Source organism: Sus scrofa, chromosome 1, assembly GCF_000003025.6.
Source record: "Sus scrofa isolate TJ Tabasco breed Duroc chromosome 1, Sscrofa11.1, whole genome shotgun sequence".
Classification (NCBI taxonomy): domain Eukaryota; kingdom Metazoa; phylum Chordata; class Mammalia; order Artiodactyla; family Suidae; genus Sus; species Sus scrofa.
Genome location: NC_010443.5, coordinates 146,037,415 through 146,062,852, shown reverse-complemented (window position 1 = coordinate 146,062,852; position 25,438 = coordinate 146,037,415). Strand labels below are relative to the sequence as shown.

The 25,438-nt window shown below is 46.3% G+C and overlaps 1 protein-coding gene and 1 pseudogene across 1 annotated transcript in view; one reads left to right on the top strand and one right to left on the bottom strand.

Annotated features, from left to right (window-relative positions):
* ATP9B (ATPase phospholipid transporting 9B (putative)) overlaps positions 1 to 25,438 on the top strand; it is a 205,873-nt gene that overhangs the window by 165,995 nt on the left and 14,440 nt on the right. Inside the window, 11 exon segments of the mRNA XM_013985712.2 lie at positions 12,752 to 12,776; positions 12,779 to 12,912; positions 13,614 to 13,706; positions 16,632 to 16,715; positions 16,843 to 17,013; positions 19,936 to 20,034; positions 21,785 to 21,874; positions 23,702 to 23,846; positions 24,034 to 24,098; positions 24,668 to 24,823; positions 24,932 to 24,996. Of these exon segments, the coding sequence (XP_013841166.2) occupies positions 12,752 to 12,776; positions 12,779 to 12,912; positions 13,614 to 13,706; positions 16,632 to 16,715; positions 16,843 to 17,013; positions 19,936 to 20,034; positions 21,785 to 21,874; positions 23,702 to 23,846; positions 24,034 to 24,098; positions 24,668 to 24,823; positions 24,932 to 24,996 (1,127 nt within the window).
* LOC102167646 lies at positions 2,056 to 3,980 on the bottom strand (annotated as a pseudogene).

Here is a 25,438-nt window from a genome sequence, read left to right as displayed (position 1 = left end):
TGCAGAAGACAGACTGGTGGGGCTGGTGCTCAGGGCTGCACCTCTGACGGTCCCAGGGTGGAGAGAGAGGACTTGTTATCACCATAAAGGACACGAGAAGAAACCCTAATGTACCAGCAGCTCACAGCTTTTGCGGAGCTCCTACTGCTGCTTTGTGTTTTGAAACCAGATTTATTTTTGAAGCTTTAGTTATATAGGTATCTACTTTTTTTTCAAATTGAAGTATAGTTTATATACAATACCATGTAAGTTACAGGTGTGCAATATAGTAATTCACACTTTTTCAAGGTTATACTCCCATTTATAGTTATTGTAAAATATTGGCTATATTCCCCGTGTGTACAGTATATCCTTACAGCTTATTTTATACCTAGTAGTTTTTACCTCTTAACCCCCACCCCTATCCTACCCCTCCCTACTTCCCTCTCCTCAGTAGTAACCACTAGCTTATTCTCTAAATCTGTAAGTCTGTTTTTTGTTATATACCTGTTGTGTCTTTTAAATTCCACGTATAAGTGATACTATACAGTATTTGTCTGTCTTTGTTGACATATTTCACTTAGCATAATATCTTCCAAGTCTATGCATATTGTTGCAGATGGCAGAATTTCATTCTTTTTTATGACTGAGTAATACTCCATTGCATATACATACCACATCTTCTTTATCCATGTCTCTGTTGATGGGCACTTAGGTTGCTTTCTTTTTTTTTTTTTTTTTTTTTTTTTTTTTTTTTTTTTTTTTTGTCTTTTTGCCATTTCTTGGGCCGCTCCCGCGGCATATGGAGGTTCCCAGGCTAGGGGTCTAATCGGAGCTGTAGCTGCCAGCCTATGCCAGAGCCAGAGCAACTCAGGATCCGAGCCGCGTCTGCAACCCACACCACAGCTCACGGCAACACCAGATCGTTAACCCACTGAGCAAGGGAAGGGATCGAACCCGCAACCTCATGGTTCCTAGTCGGATTCATTAACCACTGTGCCACGACAGGAACTCCTAGGTTGCTTTCATATCTTGGCAATTGTAAATAGTGCTGCTGTGAATAGTAGGGGGTGCATGTATCTTTTTGAATTAGTGTTTTCATTTTTTTCAGATATATACCCAGGAGCGGAATTGCTGGGTCACATGGTAGTTCTATTTTTAATTTTTTGAGGAACCACCATACTATTTTTCATGGTGGTTATACCAATTTACATTCCCACCAACGGTGCACCAGGCTCCCTTTTCTCCACATCCTCACCAGTACTTGTTATTTCTTGTCTTTTTGATGATGACCATTCTGACAGATGTGAGATGATGTTTCATTGTGGTTTTGATTTGCATTTCCTTGATAATTAGCAATGTTGAGCATCTTTTCATGTACCTATTGGTCATCTGCATGTCTTCTTTGGAGAAATGTCTATTTGAGTCCTCTGTTCATGTTTTATTTGACTTGTCTGTTCTTAATGTTGAGCAGATGAGCTGTGGATATGTTCTGGATATTGTCCCCTTATCGGCTGTATCATTTGCAAATATTTTCTTCCATTCAGTTAGTTGTCTTTGCATTTTGTCAGTGGTTTCCAAAAAACTTTAAAGCTTAATTAGGTCTTATTTGTTTATTTTTACTTTCATTTCCTTTGCTCCAGGAGACAGATCAAAAAAAAAAAAAAATTGCCGTAACTTAGGTCAAAGAGTGTTCTATCTATGTTTTCTTCTAGAAGTTTCATGGTTTCTGGTCTTACATGTAGATCTTCAGTCTGGTTTGAGTTTATTTTTGTGTGAGATGGTAGGGAATGTTCTACTTTCATTCTTTTCCATGTAGCTGTCTAGTTCTCCCAGCCTTTTTTTTTTTATTCTAAGTATTTTATTGTATGCTGCTGCCAGTGCATATAAAATAATTACCCTTGTGAAAAAGAAATTCATGAAAATTCAGAGAGGTAGATGTTAAGGACTGACAAAAGTATAAGTTTGTTTTGTATAGTAAGGCACGTGTTATAGAGATAGGCTTTTATACAGGCTACAAATTCACCTCTCCTTGGGATATTCACTGGTTCATGAAAAGTGGTTTAGAAAACCTTACTACAGAAAGGAACAGACTTTCTGGAGTCTGAAGGGATTCGTTACTTGAAGAGACTCCAGTCAGCAGGGGGTCATGTTGAGCATTTTGTAGACAGAACTGTTTCAGATCTGCAGCTGCCTGGGAAACCTTCACGCGGTTGAGCCCAGAGTCCCGCCAGAGCTGCTGAACCGCTTTCTTCACGGTGGCAATGCTGGAGGAAGCAGACATGGCATGCTCAAGGGCCAGACAGGTTGGCCGTCTGGCAGGAGTCAGTTACATTTATGTTTTTTCAGGAAGTTGTCTTACTGTAACCCAAATAAACCAGTTTAGAAGTTATCACAAGTTCGTTGTGCAGGAGCTTAAGGTGGTGCAGAAATAGTACACAGGTGAGAGCTCATCTTTTCCAACATGAAAAGATGAGAAGAGCCTCTTGGTCACTCGTCTGCCAAAGCTTGGTGCTCACTCCTCCTCCACAACCTGCTGAGCTTCCTCTCTTCCCCACGGTCACTCTGTGACCTCAGGGTCACATGGCCATACGGCTTCCCCTGGCATCCGTTTGCTCCAGAACCCAGGGTGCCTCCCTAGCACCCAGCACCTTCCTGCTTCACAGCACGTGCCTGGGCCTTGCTGTGACTTCCAAGCATGAGGCCTTCAAGTCGGGCCTTGCAAGCGGGACCCCAGGCCTGACCTTGGCCCCTGGGCCTCTGTCCAGCCATGCCCAACAGAAACATCTTCCTAAGCTTAAGCAGCTGAGGGCTGGTGCGCCTGTGGATGGGGGCCAGGGCGCTGCTCTTTTCTGAACACCATGACATTACTATTTGGGATCGTTGCAGTAACCTTACTACTTTTATAATTAGAGCTTTTGTGCCAAACCAAAAAGAATGAGAAAAGCTGAAGAAAAAGCAGAGTCTCGAGCCCACTCTATCTTGAGCGACTGTGGCCTCGGCAGTCTTTGTTCTCCAGGCGCCCTTGTGGTTCTGTACAAACTATAAGGCACATCCCAGCCAAGCGATATGTCCACTGTGCTGTGCTCTGTGTCCGGGACACTGGTCTCTGCCGACAGAAACTCTGGCTTAGGAGGTGGTAGGAAGGTGCTGCTGATGGGCTTGGAAGGGGATAGAGAGTTCAGTGACCCGGATAAGCCTGACACACATATGGGCCCTAGGGCCACGTCCCCCACAGGCAGGCCAGGGAACAGCCCCTCCCCACGGTGTAGACCACGGGGCTTTGGGGTGGATGCATTTGCCCCTTTGTGAATCACAAAGCCTCTCCTCCCAGGGGTTGTGGGTGTGCCCATGCCTGTGGTGATATCGGCTGTGCCAAGCCCACATGTCCGAGTCCTGTATCAGGGAGCTAGGGACTGGGAACATGAGTCCTCCCAGCTCTCATCCTCAGGGCCCCATCCCAGCTCAGGGTCCCTCCTACCATCAGCACCACTCTGTTTGATAGATTGAGACAACCAGCAGGTATATAAAAATCTCTCTACGGCCAGAGTCAGTATGACCTTTGGCATCGCATACTGGGCGTCACATGTTTTCTTTGGTGACAGGGAACCTAGGAAGAGGTGCATGGCTTGGTGCTCACAGCAGACGAGGTGGTGGTCAGGGTGCAGAAGAGCTGCATGGTGCCCTTTCCGCATCCTGGGTGGGCCCTGAGACACACACAGGTCCCTCCCTTCCTCCTGCATGTTGCTTTTCATAGTCTTGCATTTTAGACATTCTCGCCAGGTCCATGTGATTACATATTGGAATTATTTTCCAGCCCTGAGTGTGGGAATTTAGATCACAGATGTTTCCCAAGGAAAATTTTCTTAGAAGGTTTAAAAGTCCTATATTACATATTTACCTTATTACCTGCCAAAAATAAATACAAGGTTTGCTGAAAATATCTGAGGTATGGTTTTTTGGGTTTTTGTTTTTTGTGGGTTTTTTTTTTTTTTTTTTTTTTTTTTTGTCATTTTTGGCCGCCCCATGGCATGTGGAGCTCCTGGACCGAGAGTCAAATCAGAGCCAAAGTCACGACCACAACTGCAGCCACACCAGATCCCTAACCCACTCTGCTGGTCCAGGCATCCAAACACACGTCCCAGCATCTTCCAAGATGCCACTGATCCCATTGTGCCACAGCAGGAGCTCTGGGATTTTTTATCTTTAAGTTTTTATATAACACTTTTGAAATCTTAAATTAGGAATTCAGGATAGAGAGGGATTTCAGTGATATAAAGATTTCCAGAACTAAACACTGCTAATCTTATATTTACATTTTTTTTACTTCAAAATTTCTTTCTCTTTTGGAAATTGGACAGTAATTAAAAATGGCAGACAACTAAATAACCTTTAAGAAATTACTAACACATAATTGTAATGTATACATGTAAGGATAACCTGACCCCCTTGCTGTACAGTGGGAAAATAAAAAAAAAAAAAAGAAAAAAAGAAATTACTAACACATTTTAAATCTCAAAATGAAAGGAGTCAGCTTCATCATAAAATTTGCAGGTTTATTTTGTCTTTTTAGGGGCACACCCACGACATATGGAGTTTCCCAGGCTAGGGGTCAAATCTGAGCCGGCCTATGCCACAGTCATAGCAATCCAGGATCTGAGCTGTGTCTGTGACCTACTCCACAGCTCACGGCAATGCCAGATCCTTAACCCACTGAGAAAGGCCAGGGATTGAACCTGCGTCTTCATGGATACTAGTTGGGTTCCTTAACCACTGAGCCATGCTGGGAACTCCAGCTTCATCATAATTTTTAAGGCACTCTGTTGATGCAGTGTTTGCAGGTCGCCAAAGCCCAAGGAAAACCATCTGAACAGGTCGTAATTTTGCTTATTGAACTTTGCTGCAGTTAGGTTGACAGATGATGGGACTGTTTCCCAATCACCAAAATACTGTTTTAAAAGCATTTTTTATTGAATAGAGAGCTTAGAATATTGTACCCTGGGGCTTTACTCAGGGAAGTGGCTCAGTTGATGTTTTGTTTGCCCTCAGCTTTGACCTATCCTGACGTGAATGGTTAACGAGCTGCCTTCTCATTTGGGAAACTTAACTGGCTTCACATATTCTGTACCAACACTGGACTCCCACAATCTCTGTTTGTTTGTAGCTCCTGTGCCATCTTAGTTTTCATAAAGAATATGAGCTACTGAGTAGAATGTGCTAGTTTTTGTGTCTCTGATATTGCAGCAGCTCTTCATTTTTCATTTTCCTGAAAATAGGATCTTCTACCTTACCTGTGCACCTGCACAGATGCATTTACAAATAGTGGAATTCTCAGGAATAAACTTTAAGTCCCCGAAGGCTCTGAGGTATGTCACTGAGCACCTTCAGGGATGTGTGTTCGGTGCTTAAAAGTGCAGCAAGTGCTGGGTGTCAAACAAAGTGTGAGTGCATGATTTCATATTCAGAATGTGGAGCCTGCTTTGGCCCCAGTCGCTTTTTCTTATGATAAGTGATCAATGTTTCATTTTCTCTGAGAGAGTAGAGTTTCGCTTGCCTGTCTCTTTTTCTCTACAGCCTCAACATAGCAAACGCAAGCTTAGCAAAAGCATTAACGTTGCCTGCAAATTCCTGGACAAAGTTAAAATCCAGGCCTCTTGAGTTGTGTTTCCAGTGCAGCTGGAGAAAGCTGCCTAAGCCCATGTCACCAATGGTCGTCCGCACCTGTAAGCTCAGGAGACATCCTCGGGCACCAGGGTCCTCAACTCAAGTAAGCAGGGCACAGTGTGACACAGGCCTATATATTAATATGATTTCATAATGTAGGTACCATCTCTTCATATGGACATTTATGTGCAAGAAGCAGCTAAAAATCTATGACAAACCATAAGCAACCCTCAGCATTGCCTTTGGGTTTACCCTAATGTATACAGTGTGCTATAGTTTTAAATTCATTTTATTATGTGTACTTATTTGAAGGAGGAATAACTGATGTTTTGTCATTATGTTTGTGGGTGGCTGGTAAAAAGAAATAAGTGAAGTTGGCATCCAACTAAAAAGTATAGAAGAAAAAGGCAAAACCAGAGGAAAGTAGGAGAAAGAAAAGATAAAGGAAAACATGAAAGTAATGATTAAGCAGTAAATTCAAAAGCTGATCCTTTGAAAGGTAAATAAAATGGAAAAAGTGTTGGCAAAAATAGTGAATAATACAAAATAGTGAATGCAGACTAAGTATTCATACATAAAATTATTCATATGAAGAGTGTATAATAGATGAGCCTTAATTTTTATATGATAATATTAAAACACAGACCAAATGCTAATATTTTTGGAAACTTCATTAAATAACTATGTTCAGGAAAAATAGAAATTAGTAAAGTGGAGTCTAAAGGACTGTATAAAACCTGAGTAAGAGTGATTCAGAGTCATTAAAAAATAGTTTTGGACCAGACAGTTTTATAGGTCAGTTATTTTGACCCAGAAAAAAAAAAAAATCCCTCACTATAAAAACTTTTCTGAAATAAGGGAAAAATTCTAAAGCTTTTCAGTCATTTTGTGAAGCCAAATTAATCTTACATTCTAAAATCTGACAGGATGACACACAATAAGAAAGAAATTTATAGATTAACCTTATTAACAGAGATACAGAAATCCTAAAATAATGCAAACAAATCAAACTTAAAGTATATTGAGAGACCATGACAAAGTGCCATTTATTTTGGGAATATAAGAATGATTCAATACTAGAAAATATATTAATATGGCTTTATATCATGGAGGTCACATGATAATCTCATTTCCATTAGAGGCTTTCAAAGCATATAAGCTAAAAAGTCAGGGGCCATTCCTGACTAACACCACAAAGCCAACAGTAGTAATAAATCCAAAATAGAGAGGTCCTTTCCCAACCTGATTCATGGTTCCAGTCTTAAATCAGCACTCACCATCACACCAACTACACTTAGTCTTTCCAAGTGAAGAGTGAGACAAACACATCTGCTGTCAGTGCCATTTCATATTGTCCTGGAAGTTCTCTCCAAGACAGGATGTCAGAAAAAAAATCATTGTAATTATTAAAAGGAAATAAAGTGATCCCTTACACACAGTAAGACTATGTCTAGGAAAGCAAAAGAACCATCTGCAGAGGCACTGGAATTCATGGGGTCTCAGTATGTTGTCTCAGTGAGAATACGGGTCCATGGGTGGTGGTCCTGTGGTGCTAAGGACCAAACCCACCCCATTTCGCAAAGTCTCAGCCATAAAAACACTCAGTCATGAACCTAAATAGAACCTAAATAGAAATATGCCGTGTGAACAACAGCTAACACTGACTGCTTCTCACTGTGTGACCTCCATCCACTCACTTAATCCTTTCAACGACTTCTGGAAGAGGTGCCTCACTGCAATTATGAGCAAAGCACAGAAAGTACAGTTGTGTCCTCCAAGGGCAAGGAAAATCTGTTTTGTTTTTTTCTGCCCGACAGTGTTCAAATAATGGTCAGCCCTCGCCATCCTGCAGAACTATCTGGAAGTTCTAAAACCCTCCAAAGTATGGAATTCTCCCAAACCTACTGAAAGAGAATCAGTAGAATTAAAAATTTCTCACCAATTCACTGCATTACTTCTAGATAGTTGATCTGTTTTAAAAACAGTTTATTTGTATTATAATGTTTTAGCTAAATGTGTATAATGAAATATACATCGTTCAATAAGTTAATATCTTCACACTACTCTTCTATGAATCTATGTTTTACCAACACAGAAGACCCCTGGTGAGGGCACTGGGTGGGAAGCCAGTAGTTCCTAGTTATAGAGATTTCAGCGCACTTGTCCAAGGAGAATAGGCTTATATGTTGACATATATTAGAGATTTCAGATCATCCCTAGGCCAGCTCTCTAACAGTCACCAAAGCATCCTAAGTGTGTCTCAGGGCCTTTACCTCTTAAAGAAATTTGATTTGCAACTAAAAACCTTCCCACAAAGAATTTCCAGGCCCAGGTGTCTTTGGTGGTAAATCTACCAAACATTTAAGAGGAAATAATTTAGTATCCAGACTCTTCCAAAAAATAAAAGGGGGAGAAATACTTCTCAGCTCAGTTTGTGATGCTGGTGTTAATCTGATTCCGTAATCAGACTAAAGCAATACAAGAAACTGCAAACCAATAGCACTTAGGAACATACATGCAAAAATGAATTTAAAAACATAAGCAGGTAAAACCCAACAATATATGAAAAAGATAATACACCATGATCTAGTGGGGCTTATCACAGGAATGCACAGTTGGGTCAGCAGTTGTAAATCAGTCAGTGTAGTTTTCACTATGGACCGACTAAAGAGGAGAATCCTTACCGTCATTTCGTTAGCTTCAGGGGGGAAAACCACCTGACAAAATCAAACACTCATTCCTTATAAAAACTCTCAAACTAGGAATGAAAGAGAACTTCTTCAGCCTAATAAGGAGTGCCTATGAAAACCTGCAGTTCACATGATATTTAATAGGGGAAGTAATCAATCTCCTTCTAGTGTTTGGAACAAGGTCAAGACGTGCACCTCCCACATCTGCTCAGTATCATCCAGACTCCAGGCCAGAGCAGGGAGGTGAGAATAGAGAAACAAAAGACATGCAAGACAGGCAGGAAGAAACAAAACTGTCTCTCTTTCTTTAAAATAGATATGATTGGAGTTCCGTCGTGGCGCAGTGGTTAACGAATCCAACTAGGAACCATGAGGGTTCGGGTTCGATCCCTGACCTTGCTCAGTGGGTTAAGGATCCGGCGTTGCCATGAGCTGTGGTGTAGGTTGCAGACACGGCTCAGATCCGGCATTGCTGTGGCTCTGGCATAGGCTGGCAGCTACAGCTCTGATTCAACCCCTAGCCTGGGAACCTCCATATGCCGCGAGAGCGGCCTGAGAAATAGCAAATAGTCAAAAATAAAAAATAAAAAATAAAAGATAGATATGATTATCTCCGTAGAAAATCCCAAAGGCTGTACTGAAAAGAACCCTACTAAGATGTTATAAGTGAATTTACCAAAGTTGCACATGATAATATCCATACACAAAAATTACTTCTACTTGTATATACTAGCAAAGAGCAATTAGAAATTGAACAATTTTGAAGTTCCATTTATAAAGCACAAAAACCCCAATAAATACTTAGGGATAGATCTAAAGTGTGTGTAGGATTTGTATGCCGAAAAGTATAAGACAATGAAGGAAAATCAGGGACAGCCTATATATGAGAATCTGTTGTGCACATGGATTGCAAGACTTTCTGTTACCAAGGTGTCAACTGATTTTTTTTTTTTTTTTTTTAAAGATGGACAGGAAATCCAGGGTGGAAAGGACGGTCATTTAGATAAATGGGGCTCGGAACACTTGAACAGCCATATGCGAAAAGAGCCTAAACCAATCTCTCACTATTACAAATATTAAATCAAATTGGTCATATGCCTAAATGAAAAACCTGAAAGGATTCAATTTCTAAAAGAAAACGTAGAAGGAAATTTTTGTAGGCATGAGTTAGGCAATGATTTTGTAGGACATAACAGTACAGATTGTAAAAGAAAACAGTTGATAAATTGGACTTGATAAAAATCACATTCTTCAAAAGACAGTATTAAGAAAATGAAGACAAACCATAGATTTGTAGGAAGTTTGCAAAATGAATATCTGATAAATGACTGGTAAAAAGCATATGTAAAGAGCTCCCAAATCTTAACAGTGAGAAAACCACCACTCAGTTTAAACAGCACAAGATTTGAACAACTATGTCACCAAAAATAGATGTGAATTTTTGGAATTTTAGAACTGAGTGCGCAGTACCATAAAACAGCTTCTGTCGGGTGACTGGCATTTTGTTAAAGGCGAGCTGGTAACTCCCAGGGAGGGTGCAGATTCTCAGACTCAAAGCCCATATTACCCAGCCCAGCCTCATTCCCCAGTCTCTTCCCAGGACATGAGAGGGCCTCACACAAGCAGACACTCAGAAATGATTCCGTCCCTCCTCCCATCTTAGGTGTCTCTTTGGACTTGCCACTGTTAAATCACCTTAAATAAGAACACTCGTTGATGATTCAGGAAACGTAGTTCTGGTTCCTGAGTCTTGAGTGGAAAGGACAGGGATGGGGGCCTGGGCGCCGAGGTGCAGCGAGACACGTGCCTGCAAAGTGAGGAAGGGGCAAGGCCCGGGTCTTAAGGGAGCCAGCAATAGGGGATCAGCCAGCAGCGGGGGGCAGGCAGAGGCCAGCCCAGGACCTGGGGAAAGAGAGTATGCCGATGCCTGGGACAGGTGTGTGGCCACAGAAGCTGGGGAAGCTGCAGGCTTGCTCCAAGGCTGTTTGCACTCTCACCTTGCTGCTGTCCAGCTCTGTAACTGGTCGGTCTTTTCCGTCGTAGGGGAATTCTGAGTTTGTTGTTTTCCCTGGATCTACGTGCCGGCTCCCAGGGGACACTTGGCCGGCAAAGCCTAAACTCCTAACTTCCCTCCAGTCACCTGCGGAATGTCTTCAACACTGCGGCAATGCTGTTCATGCTGCTTTAGTAGGAGGCTTACATGCTTTCAGAAAGTGTTTTGTTCTCATTGCTGCAACATCTGTAGGAAGAAAATAGAGTCAAACTGTTTGAAAATTTCTTTCCTTTGAATTCTGTGTTTAATATCACTGGATATAAGTCATTCCCAAGAACCTTCTGAAAAGAGCATCACTAATTATGTCAAACATACAGAGAACGTCCTGAATTCTGAGTGGGTTTCCTCCAGCCCCACTGCCCTGAGACAAGGTGGGAAGCTCCAAGCCAGGAGCTGTCCCATTGGCTGTGGGCCTGGGGCTCTGTGTGGGGCTACATGGCAGCCGAGAAGGTACTGCACAGTGTCGGGTGGCCTGACGTTCTTCGTGTTCTTGCTCATCCTTTGTGGCTGTTTGTTTATAGGCCTGTCAGAAATGTTTAATTTTACATTATCAGAGATAGTTATGCCCAGCGCTAAGCAACTTACATTAGTTACAACAGTAATTAAAGCATCATTCTGGTGAAAATTTTGAATACTCCCTTTCTTCTGGTTGGTATTATAGAGTTAAACCTCAAAATGATTACTGACTAAAAACAGTTGTACAGAATGCTAGGCTAGGTATCAGAAGGCAAGCTGATTTTTGTTATAAGCCACTACCTCAGATGGGTTGTGAAACCAAGCATAAACTAAATAATAAACAGATGGGAGTTGCCAAATATAGAAGCCTTGCGTCCTGACTGCAGCGGGACACCGTGAGATGATAGGGTGTTTGCAGGAAGATACAATTTACAGGTCAGGATGTAATAGTAGCCTTTCACTGTGCAAGCTGAAAACTAACCTTGGGGTGGGGATCATTTGCAGACATGGAGAAGTTGCGTAGAAACAATGTGTGGAGTTTCACTTGACACTTGCAGTGGCTTGTGAGGTTGTCAGTTGGCCCGCTGTGGGTGAGTTCTCACTTCTGAGACATTTCTGTCTCTTTTTAATGCTGTAACTTGGAGCCTATTGCTGATCTTCTAAATTACAGACCTAGATCACCGGAGCATGACATGGGGACCTTGGCCTTCAGTATCTTAGTGACACTTTGGAAGGCCAGGGACCTTGGGTTCTAGTGCAAGCACCACACTGACTCACTGTGTAGCGCTTAACATGCACACGGGATGAGTTGTATGTGTCCTTGGAAAGGTAACCTTATCTGATCTCGAAGCCCATGGCTCAACTTCAGGAGCAAGACCAAGCACACACATCACTGCTGCTGCTGCAAACTACCCAGAGCTGGGACAGGAGAAGCCATTTCAGCAGATGCCTGGCGCAGGGATCAGGAGTCGGGGGCCCCCACTACCTTTGGTGTTGTCTGCACTCATGAGTTTCCGGGAGATGGGCAGTTAACTGGGGCCTCGAAGAGGAGTGGCTGTGTCATAGCATGGGGAGGAGGCAGCTGTGTAGCCGGCCACTACGAACGTCTCCTGGGTTTGGCAGCCAGTGGAGGAAGTGCCTGTCTGCACACGGTCCTTGCCTGCCGGCAAGAGCAACACATCGTGCATCAACTCATAAATTTCTTACAGTGAAGTTACTTTTAAAGGAAAATTGAATTTTTCTCTGAAAATACTTATTGACATTAAAAAATACTAGTCATAAATTATTAATGCCAAAAATTATTTTCCAGTTATGATTTTCACATTTTAATAATAAATGATCTCTTTTTGAGTACTTGCCACATGTCAGGGTGTTTACTTTGATCATTTCCACTTTAGGACGACTTGAAATACTTTTTCCACTTGGCAGACAAGGCAGATGAGCCCCAGCAAAGCAAAGGACCAGGTCACAGGGCTTCTAACTGTTGGGGTTGGGCTTGGCCCCCAGGCCTGCTCTCCCTGCAGGCACACTGACTGTGGAGCCCCACAGTCACCAGTTTATCTGTGACTTAGACACAAGAGGCACCCTCGAGCTGAGCCCTGCCCTGTTCTGAACCCTCCAGCCTGGCAGGTGCACCGCCCTGCATTTTAAATCTTTTAAACCTGGACTCCAGGCAGCAAGTGACACAGATCCGCACAGAAGTGTGGTCACTAATGGTGTTTCTCAGCAAGAACAAGGCCCTCTGTCTCACTGCGGATTCTTTCCCCATAGCAGGGAGTTGCTGGACTTGGCCTCCTTGAGCCAGTCCAGGTCCCTCGCCTGGTGGCGTCAAAGCAAGCTTGCTGACCGCCAGCCTGCGGCTCCCCTTCCTGGGGAGTGAGTGGCCTCACGTCTCACTGGTCTCCCACAGGTGGCCCTGGTGCAGTGGACCGAGAGCGTGGCCTCACCCTGGTCAACAGAGACCTCACATCCATGCAGCTGAGGACGCCCAGCGGCCAGATCCTGACCTACTGCATCCTTCAGACCTTCCCCTTCACCTCTGAGAGCAAGAGGATGGGGGTCATTGTCAGGGTACGTGGGGGTCATCATCAGGGTATCTGCCACGTCCCCACAGCGCCTCCCTCAGCCTTGCCCTGATGCCACACTGGCCACCTCAGACTCACTCCAGGGCTTTATGCTTCTCACAGTGTTTTTAAAAATAAAATCCAAACCAATAATTTATGTGGAGAAACTGGCGTGGCTGTAATGGTAGTGATTTAATGCAGCTTTCCTAAAGACAACTCAGGCAGAGTAAGAAGGTGTTACTTGGGAATTTTTGAAACCAGTTCACGCTGCTCTGTTTAGCACAGCAGCAGGCAGAGGAGTTTGATTGAGGATGACTTAGGACCATGAAGTTGCTAAAATATACCCCTATTAAAAATATTCTAGCAAATACCACAAATACATCTCAAAAGGTGCTACACTAGGAATCTTATTCAGTCAAACTGTGAAAACTTGAGAGAGTTAGTGTTCACCTTGCCATCCAAGGTGTATTCATTTACAAATTTGATTTCAGAAGCCTCAGCACGGCCTCTCAGACCTCACTCCTGCTCTCCGTCCCGATCGCCTGAGCATTCAGGGGGGGAACGTAGCCCTGTAGGAAGTGTCCGAGAGCCTCCCCGGGAAGGCGTAGCTTCTGGGAGAACTGCGTGTCCTGGCGCATCCCTGTTAGAGCAGCTGTTCCCTGCAGGGGGCAGCGTGGCCTCAGCGTATGTTTGCTTCCTCTGTCACAGGACGAGTCCACGGCAGAGATCACGTTCTACATGAAAGGTGCCGACGTCGCCATGTCCACCATCGTCCAATACAATGACTGGCTGGAGGAGGAGGTATGAAATGTCCTCACGATACTTGGGACAGTGGCAAAAATGGCGCCTTTCTCTGACATACTACACTCACTGGCCTCATTGGACCAACTGAGATGCCAGGTTTCAAACCAGATACTGATAGGTCTGTAAGGCAAAGGGGACGGAAAGGCTGTTAAACAATAGCTATTTGGGGCTTCTGTGTGAGTGCAAGTAGATACGTGTAAGTGGGTTCTTGTGAAAAAATGCATTTTTTACATGAGTGAAAAATAGAAAGCATTACTACTAATCATTCACTAAAAAATTTTGAAATATTGTGTATATAACCAAAGGTGTATTTTAATATGATATTTATTTTGTAACCTAAATCATTTACAAGACGATCTTAATTAGAATTTTAGTCTAATTCTAATTCGTGCATAGGATTCGTTTTAAACATGGAAAATAAGATACAAATATTTCGTCAGATTCTCCCTAAACAGAGATGATTTGTATTTAGCTTCATGAGGTTGAATTATTTGTTGTTTACATGCATGGATTAATAAAAAGTAGATTTCAAAATAACACTAAACCATTAAAGTTAAAAACGTGACCCTCTTGGAGTTCCCTGTTGGCTCAGCAGGTTAAGGATCCAGCACTGTCACTGCTGTGGCACAGGTTTGATCCCTGGTCAAGGAACTCAGGCACAGTCAAATAGAAAGATTAAAAAAAAGACCCTCTTTACTGTGTACATGTTGTTGGTGGGGCCCAGAGTGCCCCTGCCCTCAGGGTGGGAGACCGTCTGCCAGGCCAGGGGCCACACCCCCATGGCCATGATGGTATTGGCCATACGAATCAATAGCTCCTTCAGGCACTGAATTTAATCAGGGACATGAATAAATTAAATTCCCTGAAGACCTAGTAAAATGCCATAAAAATTACTTTTGGTCATAATGATGTGCAATTAATTATAAAATACTTGTTTAATTTATTTAGCTTTATGAGGTCAAATCGATAAATGTCTTGCAACAGACAGATAATGTCAGATTGTTTTTCACAAAGATAACTTTATTAAAAATCCTTTGCACATTTATTCCCAACATTATATTTTCTTCCACAGATAAATCCTCTGAGCCTCCACCCTCGTCTTTGTTGTAACACCCTTACCGTGCTAAAGCCTTTCCTTTGTTTAAAACCCAGCCCAGTTTACAGGGAGCTTTCCTGTGTCACCAGAGCTCCTGAGTTGGATTCATGGCTGTAAAGTTGTGTTCTCCAAATACTGAAAAATAACACAGCAGCATTTCTTCTCCTATGAGGGCAAGGGCCAATTCTGTCAAACCTGCAGTGAGCACACCCACTTGCAAGATGTGGTGCCCAGGTTCCAGGGGAAGACGTGCTGTTTTATTCCAAAGGACACACGGGGTTAGATTGGGGCAGGAGCCAGGGAAGGGGCACGGTGACCTTGCCCAGCGAGATCCCTGGGCCCCGAGCACTGGGAGGTGGGCCTGTGAGCTGGGACCTGTCTGCCCTCCTCCCGACACAGCCTGCGTGTGGGACAGGAAGCACCAGATCTAATCACAGGATGGATTAGCAAAGAATTTTAAAACCCCGAACCCCGGTTGGTCCTTCGTTGATAGGACACAGATGGTAATACTTCGTCACCGAGTGTAGTTAATGAGCTTTGCTGTACGAGGGCGCAGTTACCAGACACAGAAGATGCCAGGGTCTGTGCATGCAGCCGGGCAGCGGGGAGGGTGGAGGCAGAGGGTGTCCCTGGGCCAGGCGGGGTGTCCACGTGGTCCCAGGAGATCAGACACTCCACATCTCCACTCCCTTGGTGGCTGTGACTGCCTCCTGCTGACCTGTGTTGCCGCATCTTTGCGTCCAGCAGCCCACTGCCAACAGGACAGGTGACACTTCTAGCTGTAAACTGTGGCAGGGGTGTTTTGAGAGAAGTTGCCCATTGCCTTCAAACAAGTTTGCACCAGTCTGACACCCCTCTAGCGGAGAATCAGCCTTTCTCGAGCCATCTCCACTGCTCTGATTTTTCCCTGAAGCACTTTTCTGTGATTATGAGCAGAGTGGACATCTTTCTCAGACTGTTGGATGTGTTTCCATTTCTGGTTTTAAGTGCCCATTGGCTCTGCCTATCCCTGCAGGGTGCGGCCCCTCTGGGTCCGGCCAGCTGCCCCGCTGGCCTCTGCACCCCAAGTCCCCAAACTAATATCCACCACCCATCAGACACTGCAGCTGCCCACATACTCACCCAGCCACCCGCCCATTTTACTACAGATCAGAGGACCGGCACCACAGGACCTGGTACAAGGGGTCCTGGTCCCCGACCCAAGGTCAGCCCTTGACCAGGGACAACCCTGCTCTCAACCATGCTGACCGATGAGGTAGCTGAGGCCCAGGAAAGCTGGTGGTCCTCCAGCTAGTACGGGGGAAGGCTTTAGGGTCCAGGATCTTCCCCATCCTGCCCTGTGAGCTCCACTCGAGGCCTTCCTGCCTACCTGGCCTCACCTTCCTTGCATCCCATGCAGCCAGGGGTCAGCCTCCAAGACCTCCCAGCTTCAGTTCAGCCCCTGTAATCCCATTTTTGGAAAGGCCTGATTCGAGGGGGAGAAGAACTTGCTTGTTGTCCAGGGAGCACAGGGTGGCACCGACTTGGCCATTCCCTCTGCATCCCACCCTGTAGATCAGAAAGAGCAGGGCCCCCCCCCCCCAGGGGAGGGAGGAATGGTCAGGTGGTATGGAGGTGAGATGCGAGCCTTCAGGGTCCTCTGGCCATGGCCAGCCCCAACTGTCCGCCCGCTGCCCTCACGTGTGTGCCCACACAGGTGCAGGACTGGCCAGCTCAGTCAACAGAGGGACGCGGTCATTCCCACAGGAAGCAGTGGACGAGGCCTCAGGGCCCTGTTGCTGTCATGGTCAGGCTGGGCCGTGTGTGACCTGCATCTCCTTTTCCAGTGTGGAAACATGGCCCGAGAAGGCCTGCGTACCCTTGTGGTGGCCAAGCGGGCGCTGACGGAGGAGCAGTACCAGGACTTCGAGGTGAGCAGGCATCCCGTCACCAGCGCCCTTACCACCTGTGGGAAAGGGGCATCATGGAGGCAGCCCAGTGGATGATCACGTCCTCGTGGGTCCTGCATGACCAACAGCACAGCCTGTCTGTCCTCAGAGCCGATACAGCCAGGCCAAGCTGAGTCTCCACGACAGGGCGCTCAAGGTGGCCGCGGTGGTGGAGAGCCTGGAGCGCGAGATGGAGCTGCTGTGCCTGACGGGCGTGGAGGACCAGCTGCAGGCGGATGTGAGGCCCACCCTGGAGATGCTGCGAAACGCCGGCATCAAGGTACTGTCCACGGCCTGGAGGCTGCCCTGTGCCACTCAGCTGAGACAGTGGCAAGTGAGGGGCTTTGTGAGCAGGGGGTCTGCGTGTCTCCTCGGAGGCCAGCCCCCTTGTCTCGCAGACACAGTGGGCCCTTGGGGGCGTCCTCACAGCTTTTGCCCTCCCAACCCACCCCAGCTTCTCCCAGGCAGGCTCCACGCCCTCTCCCTCGCTCCTGGTCCTGGATCCTCCACACCCAAGCCTCCCTGCTGAGGATGCAGGCCTGGCAAGGTGCTGGTCTTCACCCACAGCTGCCGCAGTGTCCCACAGAGCTTTATGTGGCAGGACCAGGGGGTGACGAAGGTTACTCAGAAACCACTGTGTGTCTTCTTTTACTGATGTGCGGTGATTTTCTCCACAAACCGCAATGCTTCTTGCCCCTGCCTGCTGTCCTGCTGTCCTGCCATCCTTCTGTTCTTTTTTAACAGTTTGTCTTTGACTACAGGGAAACTTAGCACTTTGTGGTGTAAGTTTTAGTTTTCAGTTTTAGTTTCTACTTTCTTGTCTCCTGTGCTCTCACGGAAGCTCAAAGTTCAGCTATAGCCTGGGTGGGAGAGTGTACCTCACTGCTGCCTCAAGGATCAGGCCCACTGTTGAAGATGATAAAAGTACAGCTTGCCTTTAAAAGAAATCCTTGTATCTAGCTTGCCCAGAGAGCGACCAGAGGAAGATGTCAGGAGGCAGAGCTGTGCTCAGCTTCAAATAAAATGTGCCCTCGGCAAGTTTTGATGTGACGTGCAGACGGGGGTGCATCCCCGCCATCCTGGAGTCTGGGGCTGGGGGGACACTGGAGATTCCCCACTACTCAGGTGGGTCTGCTTCCCACATTCCTGTCCAGGTGAGAGTTCAGAGTTAAAGAGCGCAATTCAGACTTAGAACATTAGGTGCTCTGAGCCTGATGGTTTGAACTGTGCAGCCAAAGATGTGGGTGCAGAGATGTGATTAATTAGAAGCAGATGACTGGCTCATTTTGTCATAATTTCCATAAGCTTCCAGTCAATCTAGCTCTTGAGTGTCCCTGCTAGACTGTCAGCATGGCCACGGAGTGAATGCTTCTTGTATAGAGGTTTGTGTATTTGTAGTAACTGCTTGCTAAACTCCAGAGTAAGACTTTCTCTCTGAAGAGGTGGGCTCCCATCTCGTTTCTCAAGAAGGTGATTCCACCCAACCTCTGGGCCTTAGAGGTGGTGCTCAGCCAGGTGACACTCAGCCCTGTGTTGTCAGCAGCAGGAGTTCTTGTTCTTTGGCATTAATTGTTCCCAGTCTTGTCATGACAATGTGGTAACCTTAGGTCCAGGCTCAGTAAAGTTAATATAAATGTGTAAAATAGGGAGTGCCTGTCGTGACTCAGCAGAAACGAATCTGACTAGCATCCATGAGGATGCAGGTTCAATCCCTGGCCTTGCTCAGTGTGTTAAGGATCCAGTGTTGCCATGAGCTGTGGTGTAGGTCACAGACCAGCAGCTACAGCTCCAAGTTGGCCCCTAGTCTGGGAACCTCCATATGCCTCTCACGTGCGGACTTTAAAAAAAAAAAAAAAAAAAAAAAAAAAAAAAGACGTGTAAAATAAATAAGAAACACAAATCCTCAAACCAACACTGGGAAAAGCCACAAGTAGATTATGCCGAGAATCAGTATACCATGTAAGGTTTTTGTTTCCTTTTTCCAAAAATGCATATTAATATATGATACATAAGACATCTGAAAGTGCAAATGATAACAAGAAATTACTGAAAGCTTTCTGCCATCCTATAAAATATAGATAAATCATCCTGTTATGTATTAACTGCCCTGATGTTGCTCTCTTTTCAGTCTAGGTGTATTTATACACGTTATATGTGTGTGTGATTTTTTTTTTTTAAGTGAAAGTAGTGTTATTTGACATGACTTACTTGATACAAACAACTTTCGGCGTAAGCATTGCCCGTTTACCCATTTTGCACCTTCATCTTCAACTGAAAATTCCCAAGTCAGAACAAGGATCGCAGGGTCTCCCCAGCTCTGCAAACCCTCAGCCCTGGAATCCTTCCAGCCCACTTACTTGGCCTGAAAGGCTGTGTAGACATCTCTTGTGACACACACAGGTACCCTCATCAGCCTCAGCACCAGGCTCCGAAAGCCCTGTCCTTCATGTGCCTCCCGATCTTGGCCTCTGTGTCCATTTTGCTCTGAAGTGTTTCTGTTAAGCAAGTTGGCAGAGCCTTTGTGTGTGTGTGTGGTAAAATGTGCATAACATAAATTTACCATCTTCACCATTTTTAAGTGCACAGTGCAGTGGCATTAAGTACACTTACGCTGTTAGGCAACCACCACCACCATCCATCTGCCTTCACTCTGATGTAAAATTGAAACTCTGACCCCATGAAACACTAATTCCTCAGCCCCTCCCCAGCCCTGGTACCTGCCTTCCTGCCTTCTGTCTCTATGATCTGACTCCTCCAGGGCCCCCACTTAGATGGAATCATGCAGTAGTTGTCCTTTTGAGACTGGTTTATTTCACTCAGCATCATGTCCTCAGCGTTTGTCTACAATGTAGGGGGAGTCAGAATCTCCTAATCTCCTGCCTTTTTTTCCCCCCAGTCACCCTGTGGCATATGGAGTTCCTGGGCCAGGGATTGAATCTGTGTCCTGTTGCTGCAGAGACACCACCAATCCCATTGCACCATAGCGGGAACTCTTCTCCTGCCTTTTTCATATTCATTGTTTGCATGAACACCTTCGTTTTATCCATCCATCTGTCGATGGACACTGGGTTGCTTCCATGGTTGTGGTGAGTCTTGATGCTATATAAAAGGTAGATGTGCAGATATCTGTTCAAGGATAGACACGTTTAAGAGATGAAAATGTGATAGTTTGCGGGGTTCACCAGCTTAAGTTGTTTCCTAGATATGGATGCTGACAGGTGACAAACTAGAGACGGCCACTTGCATTGCCAAGAGCTCACACCTGGTGTCTCGGACGCAGGACACTCACGTTTTCAGACCAGTAAGTATAGGTCTAAAGCATTTCGAATTTTAAATGTCTTATGTTACAATTAAAACTTACTGGTTTTGTGAGAATGTATATGCAATTATTCATTAATTACTAAATATCCATTTTTAAAGAAAATTTTCATATTCAATTTATAAAAATAGATTTCAAACTAATACAGCATTTTAAATCAACTATAATGTAATTTTTAAAACTTTAAAAAATAGAGATTTCTGTTAGTTACATATATTAAATACGATAAAGAGCTGCTTTTGATAGAGCGAAACAAGGTCTAAATTCAAAAGTATTTTTCTCTTGTACTATGAGAATCATTTATTAACAAGTAAATATCTGTTTTAAAATGGACATACAGCAGTCATCTATTCAGTTTATAAAAATTACATTTGTCTGTTAGTTATACGCCCTTCATGTGGTCCAGGGGCTGCTTTTGTGAGATAAGCTTTAAATACAAAGTAGTTTAATTGACTACCATTTTCAGATTAAATGTTCTTCCTTAATTAGATCAAAGGAAAATTAATAGAAATGATCTAAATTTATGTGTTTACTGTATCTATTAGTTATGATGAAATTTGATTCAAACAGAAAATAAAAGTTTCTTGGGTCTTGATTGATGGCGGCTGCACAGACATTGTGTGTCTCTTTCTGTTCCAAATGAAGCTCTTGCACCTACAGAAGTAGTGATTTGAATATAATTTACATGTAAATGTAGATTATTTCAAAGCATCAGAATCACAAATTAGGCCCTGCAGACTACTATTTGCAATTAAATTATTAATGATTCTGATAAAACTTTAGATCAATTTTTGTTGACTTTTCAGTGTTATAGCCCCACAAATAAAATTCCACATTAAAACATACCTATTTAAAGATGAGTCTGGGTTTATTTTGGACCACATGAAGCTTTTTTTTATTTCAGTCTTGTAATATATCATTTCTTTTATGCCCTATAAAATCTCCACAGAAAGATTCTCAAAAGCTAATACGTTGGTTTCTGAAATGTTTTCATCCTAAAATTAATATTTCAGGATGACTCAATTTTACTCTTTTAAATCATGTAATTCTCCAGATATTTGGTTTACTTCAACTGGTAGAATAAGTTGAAAGTCATGGCAGAGGCCACATAAGTAGTTTTATAAAAGCATTCTACTGAGATAAGAGGTGTCTTTAAGTGAAACCTAGATTTCAGGTCATTCAACCCCTTGCTGCCGTGTGGCTGTGTGGAGCTCCGTTTCTTGGGCTCTGCCTCAGCCTTTGTGTTCACGTGTGACCTGGAGAGCCTGTCACCCCCACTCACTGCCCCTCTAGCCACATAGATGTTCAATGGACAGCTGTCATGCTTTCTTTCTGGAACATACTGACAAGAGCCAGCAGACTGTCACCCTTGCTACATGAAGGCAGCCCTTAGTTTGTGGGGGTGGTGTCTCTCTTTCTTGACAAGCCAGCGTCTTCTGTTCACTTTATTTCAGTGTAATTGTGGAACTTGCGCTGACATTACGGGTAGGTTTCTTGCTCTCAGTTGCCACAGGTTGGAAAATTGTGGTTCATGTTGAATAAGTAGGTATTTAGTCCAGGCACTGTAGAAGACGTTTGAAAGAGCAGCTTGTAGTAGGATTTCTTGGTGTAAAAGACCCTCTGATTTTACAAGTGTCCAAAGATCTAGCTGAGATTTGTAAGTCAGGGCTTGTTTGTCTGTGCCTCTAATCTAAATCCACTGTAATTTGGGTATTTTTCCCCTTTTATGGAGGTGACCAGCCGGGGGGAGGCCCACTTGGAGCTGAATGCCTTTCGAAGGAAGCATGACTGTGCACTGGTCATCTCCGGGGATTCCTTGGAGGTGAGGCTGGTTTTGACCAGCACGTGTTTGTCTGTCTGTCTGTCTGTCTGTCTGTCTGTCTGTCCTTCTCCCTGGAGGTGAGGCTGGTCCCCGCACTGGCAGGACTGGTCAGCTGCTTCTCCAGAGTCCACATGGGGCCATGGAGCCTAGATGGTGGGGGCAGATGGTGTCCCTTCCTCAGGCCACTGTCTGAGGACAGAAGACTGGGAGGGTGCTCCCTGCCCCCCACGCATCCCCAGGAGCTGACCCCAGGGACCCCTTCCCAGCCTTACTGGAATTTGCTGCGTGTGTGGTTTTCTGAGAGCCCTGTAGTCTCCTTGTTTAGAGTCATGTCCCCCACCCCCACTCCCACTCTCACTGCCTAGGCTTGGGCCTCCTCTTAGGCATTTATCTTCCACGATATGAACCACAGTGTCTGCATAGCAGTTGTTGGTGCTAAGCTTCTGCTTGGGTCCTTCCAGTGCTGGGCCTGAGGCTACAGATCTCCTCCTGCCCTCGGCCTCCCTGGAGCATGCAGAGTCTCGCTGTAGGGTGGGTCCCTCTGTTCTTGCCCCTGGGCCAGCCCTGGGGCTTCATGGTCTCCAAGGTCTGAGCCCCACCTCCTGCTCCAGGGGAGCCGCCCTCTGACTGCCTACCTGGCCCTGCCTTCCAGACCCACTTGCACTGATGTTGGGCCTGAGCCCTGCTTGAATCCTTTCTTTCCTTTCTTTCCTGGCCCACCTGCTTTCTTTCCTTTCCTGGCCCCACCTCCTCTCCAGAGCAGGAGGGCACTGGGACCCCAGCGGGTGAGGCCCAGTTAGGGTCTGTGTGCCTAGCAAGTGGCAGTCCCCTCCATCCCAGTCCCTGGCAAGTTCTCAAGGCTTCCCCACCACTGGCTTTGGGTTTCTCACGGCTGCCAAGCCACTTAGCGCTTGTTGAAAATGCTTTGCTGATTTTTCCTCCCTTCTGGCCCCTTCTGGTTTATGACTTTTTTTCTTTTTTTGGCCACATCCATGGCATGTGGAAGTTCCCAGGCCAGGGATCAAATCTGAGCTGCAGCTACAACCTGTGCCACAGCTAAGGCAGTGCCGGATCCTTAACCCACTGTGCCACAGTGGGAACTCTGGTTTATGGTTTTTTTAAAACCTCTTTACAGTTTTAATGGGACGTGGGAAGGGGGCAAGACTATCTTCTTGTATAAAATCCGTGATCTTTTATGAAAATGTGTATATTGTACATGGCAGCCAGGGCACCAGTTTGGAGAGAGCGTCCTCTGCCAAGCCTGCTCAGTCCTCACCTCCCTTGGCTGGAGATCCATGGGGTCTCCTCTCCCCCCTGAGCTCCTCCTACCTCCCGGGTTTTAGGTGGCAGAGAATCCTGCACAGGGTCCCTGTGGGCAGCCGTGACCACAGGGATCAGAACCCTCATCTCTGATGGCCTGTTGGTTGTGCTGGGGCCACTTTGGGGATTTCCGTTCAGAGAGAGGACCCACAGCCCTCAGGCAGCTTTGGGGAATTTTTATTTTCCCAACCAAGATGGGGAACTTGGATCAATGCTGAGGGTGTTTTGTGGTAACTTCTCAGCCCCTGGAGGGTGGGGCTGGAATGGCCTAAAGGAGGGTGGGCTGGTGGGGAAGCTTGAGGTGGGAGGGGCTCCCTTCTGAGACCTGCACACCTCGCCGCCCACCAGCCCTCCTACAGAGACCTGGGCACTGCCCCCCTCCCAGGACGCCTGTCCACCCTGCCCCCCACCTAGGGGACCCTCGGGGAGGAGCCTGTCCACCCTGCACCGCCCTCCCCCCACCCCCCGCCGCCCCCAGAGGAGGAGGCTGAGGCCCCTGTGTTCCAGGTCTGCCTGAAGTACTACGAGCACGAGTTCGTGGAGCTGGCCTGCCAGTGCCCGGCCGTGGTCTGCTGCCGCTGCTCGCCCACCCAGAAGGCCCACATCGTCAAGCTGCTGCAGCAGCACACCGGCAAGCGCACCTGCGCCATCGGTAAGCGCCCAAGGCGCACACTGGCCTCCTGGTGGTAGTGGTGGCGCCCAGACAGGCTGATGTCCTGATATGGCCCCCACCCGGTGGATTTCATCTATGTCACTTGGCATTTAATGGTGTCTGCTGGTCAGCCAGGAGGGGTGGTCCCTGACAGGGTCTTACTTCTGCCGGTTTTCCACGCTTCCAGGTGACGGTGGAAACGACGTGAGCATGATCCAGGCGGCCGACTGTGGGATTGGGATTGAAGGGAAGGTATGTTGTCTCCCTTCCTGTTGGCCTCACCCTTATCAGCCCAGGATGCAGCCCAAGGGCATGAGAGAGGACAAGCAGTGAGCTCAAGATCCGGCTCCTCAAGGGTCCTTGCTCCTGCAGTTCCCCCAGACCTCTCTCTGTCCCACCACCCTTCCACTCTTCGCACTTGGCCCAGTGTTCAGGCCTTCTTGTCTCCTGGCTGAGTGAGAGCTGTGGCGTGTCTTCTCTGCCTGTGTGAAGACACCCAGAGTGGTCTGGACTCGGGCCTGCCCTGGGGCCCTCTGTTACCTGGCCTTGACCCAGCTCTGAGCCCTTGGCTGTGGGGTAACAGACAGGCAGAGCTGCCTTCCCAATGCCCAGACTCCTGCCTATTTCTGAAATCCTCACTGTGTTAGAGCTGGAGCCTTCCCAGGTCCTGGTGGGCAGCTCCCAACACAGTGGACAACCCCAGATGGGAGCCCCTCGCAGAGCTGAGAGACGTGCCCCCAGAGGCCTGAGGTTTCCTGAAAGCTGGCTTCAGGAGCTTTCCTGGGGGCCGTGTCCTGAGATGGTGCCTCTGTTCATTGCAGGAGGGGCGGCAGGCTTCCTTGGCAGCCGACTTCTCCATCACGCAGTTCAAGCACATCGGCCGGCTGCTGATGGTGCACGGGCGCAGCAGCTACAAGCGGTCAGCAGCGCTCGGCCAGTTCGTCATGCACCGCGGCCTCATCATCTCCACAATGCAGGTTCGTGTGCCAGAAGGGTCTCTGCGGGGTTGTCCGGGAGTGCTCATTCATTTGCTGTGACCACGAGCTGGGCAGGCTGTGACTAACAGCATTACTCTTTTCTCTAAGGCCGTGTTTTCGTCTGTCTTCTACTTCGCATCCGTTCCTCTGTACCAGGGATTCCTAATGGTGGGGTAAGTGGGCCCATCCTGTCCCTGAAGATACAGCAGCAGGTTGGGGAGTAGGGGAGCCACTGCAGAGGTTGCTCGAGTGGTTTGTTCCTGCACAGTCAAGTTAGAATGAACGATGCTAATGTCAGAAGCGAAGGCTTTGCTTGAGGGAACTTGAAGGCACCACCTGCCTGTTTATCCCTCTTGTGACCCTGCTGTTAAGTGCTCTCTCTTGAGTGTTTTCTTGAGGAAACCATACCTTGTCAGGAGCTACGTGGGATCAGAGATTTTTATTTTTATTTGTTTGTTTCTTTTTTTTAATGGCCATACCTGCAGCATATGGAAGTGCTGGGCTAGGGATTGAACCTGAATCACAGCTACAGCAATGCGGGATCCTTTAACCCACTGCACCGGGCAGGGGATTGAACCAGTGCCTCCACAGTGACCTGAGCTGCTGCAGGCAGAC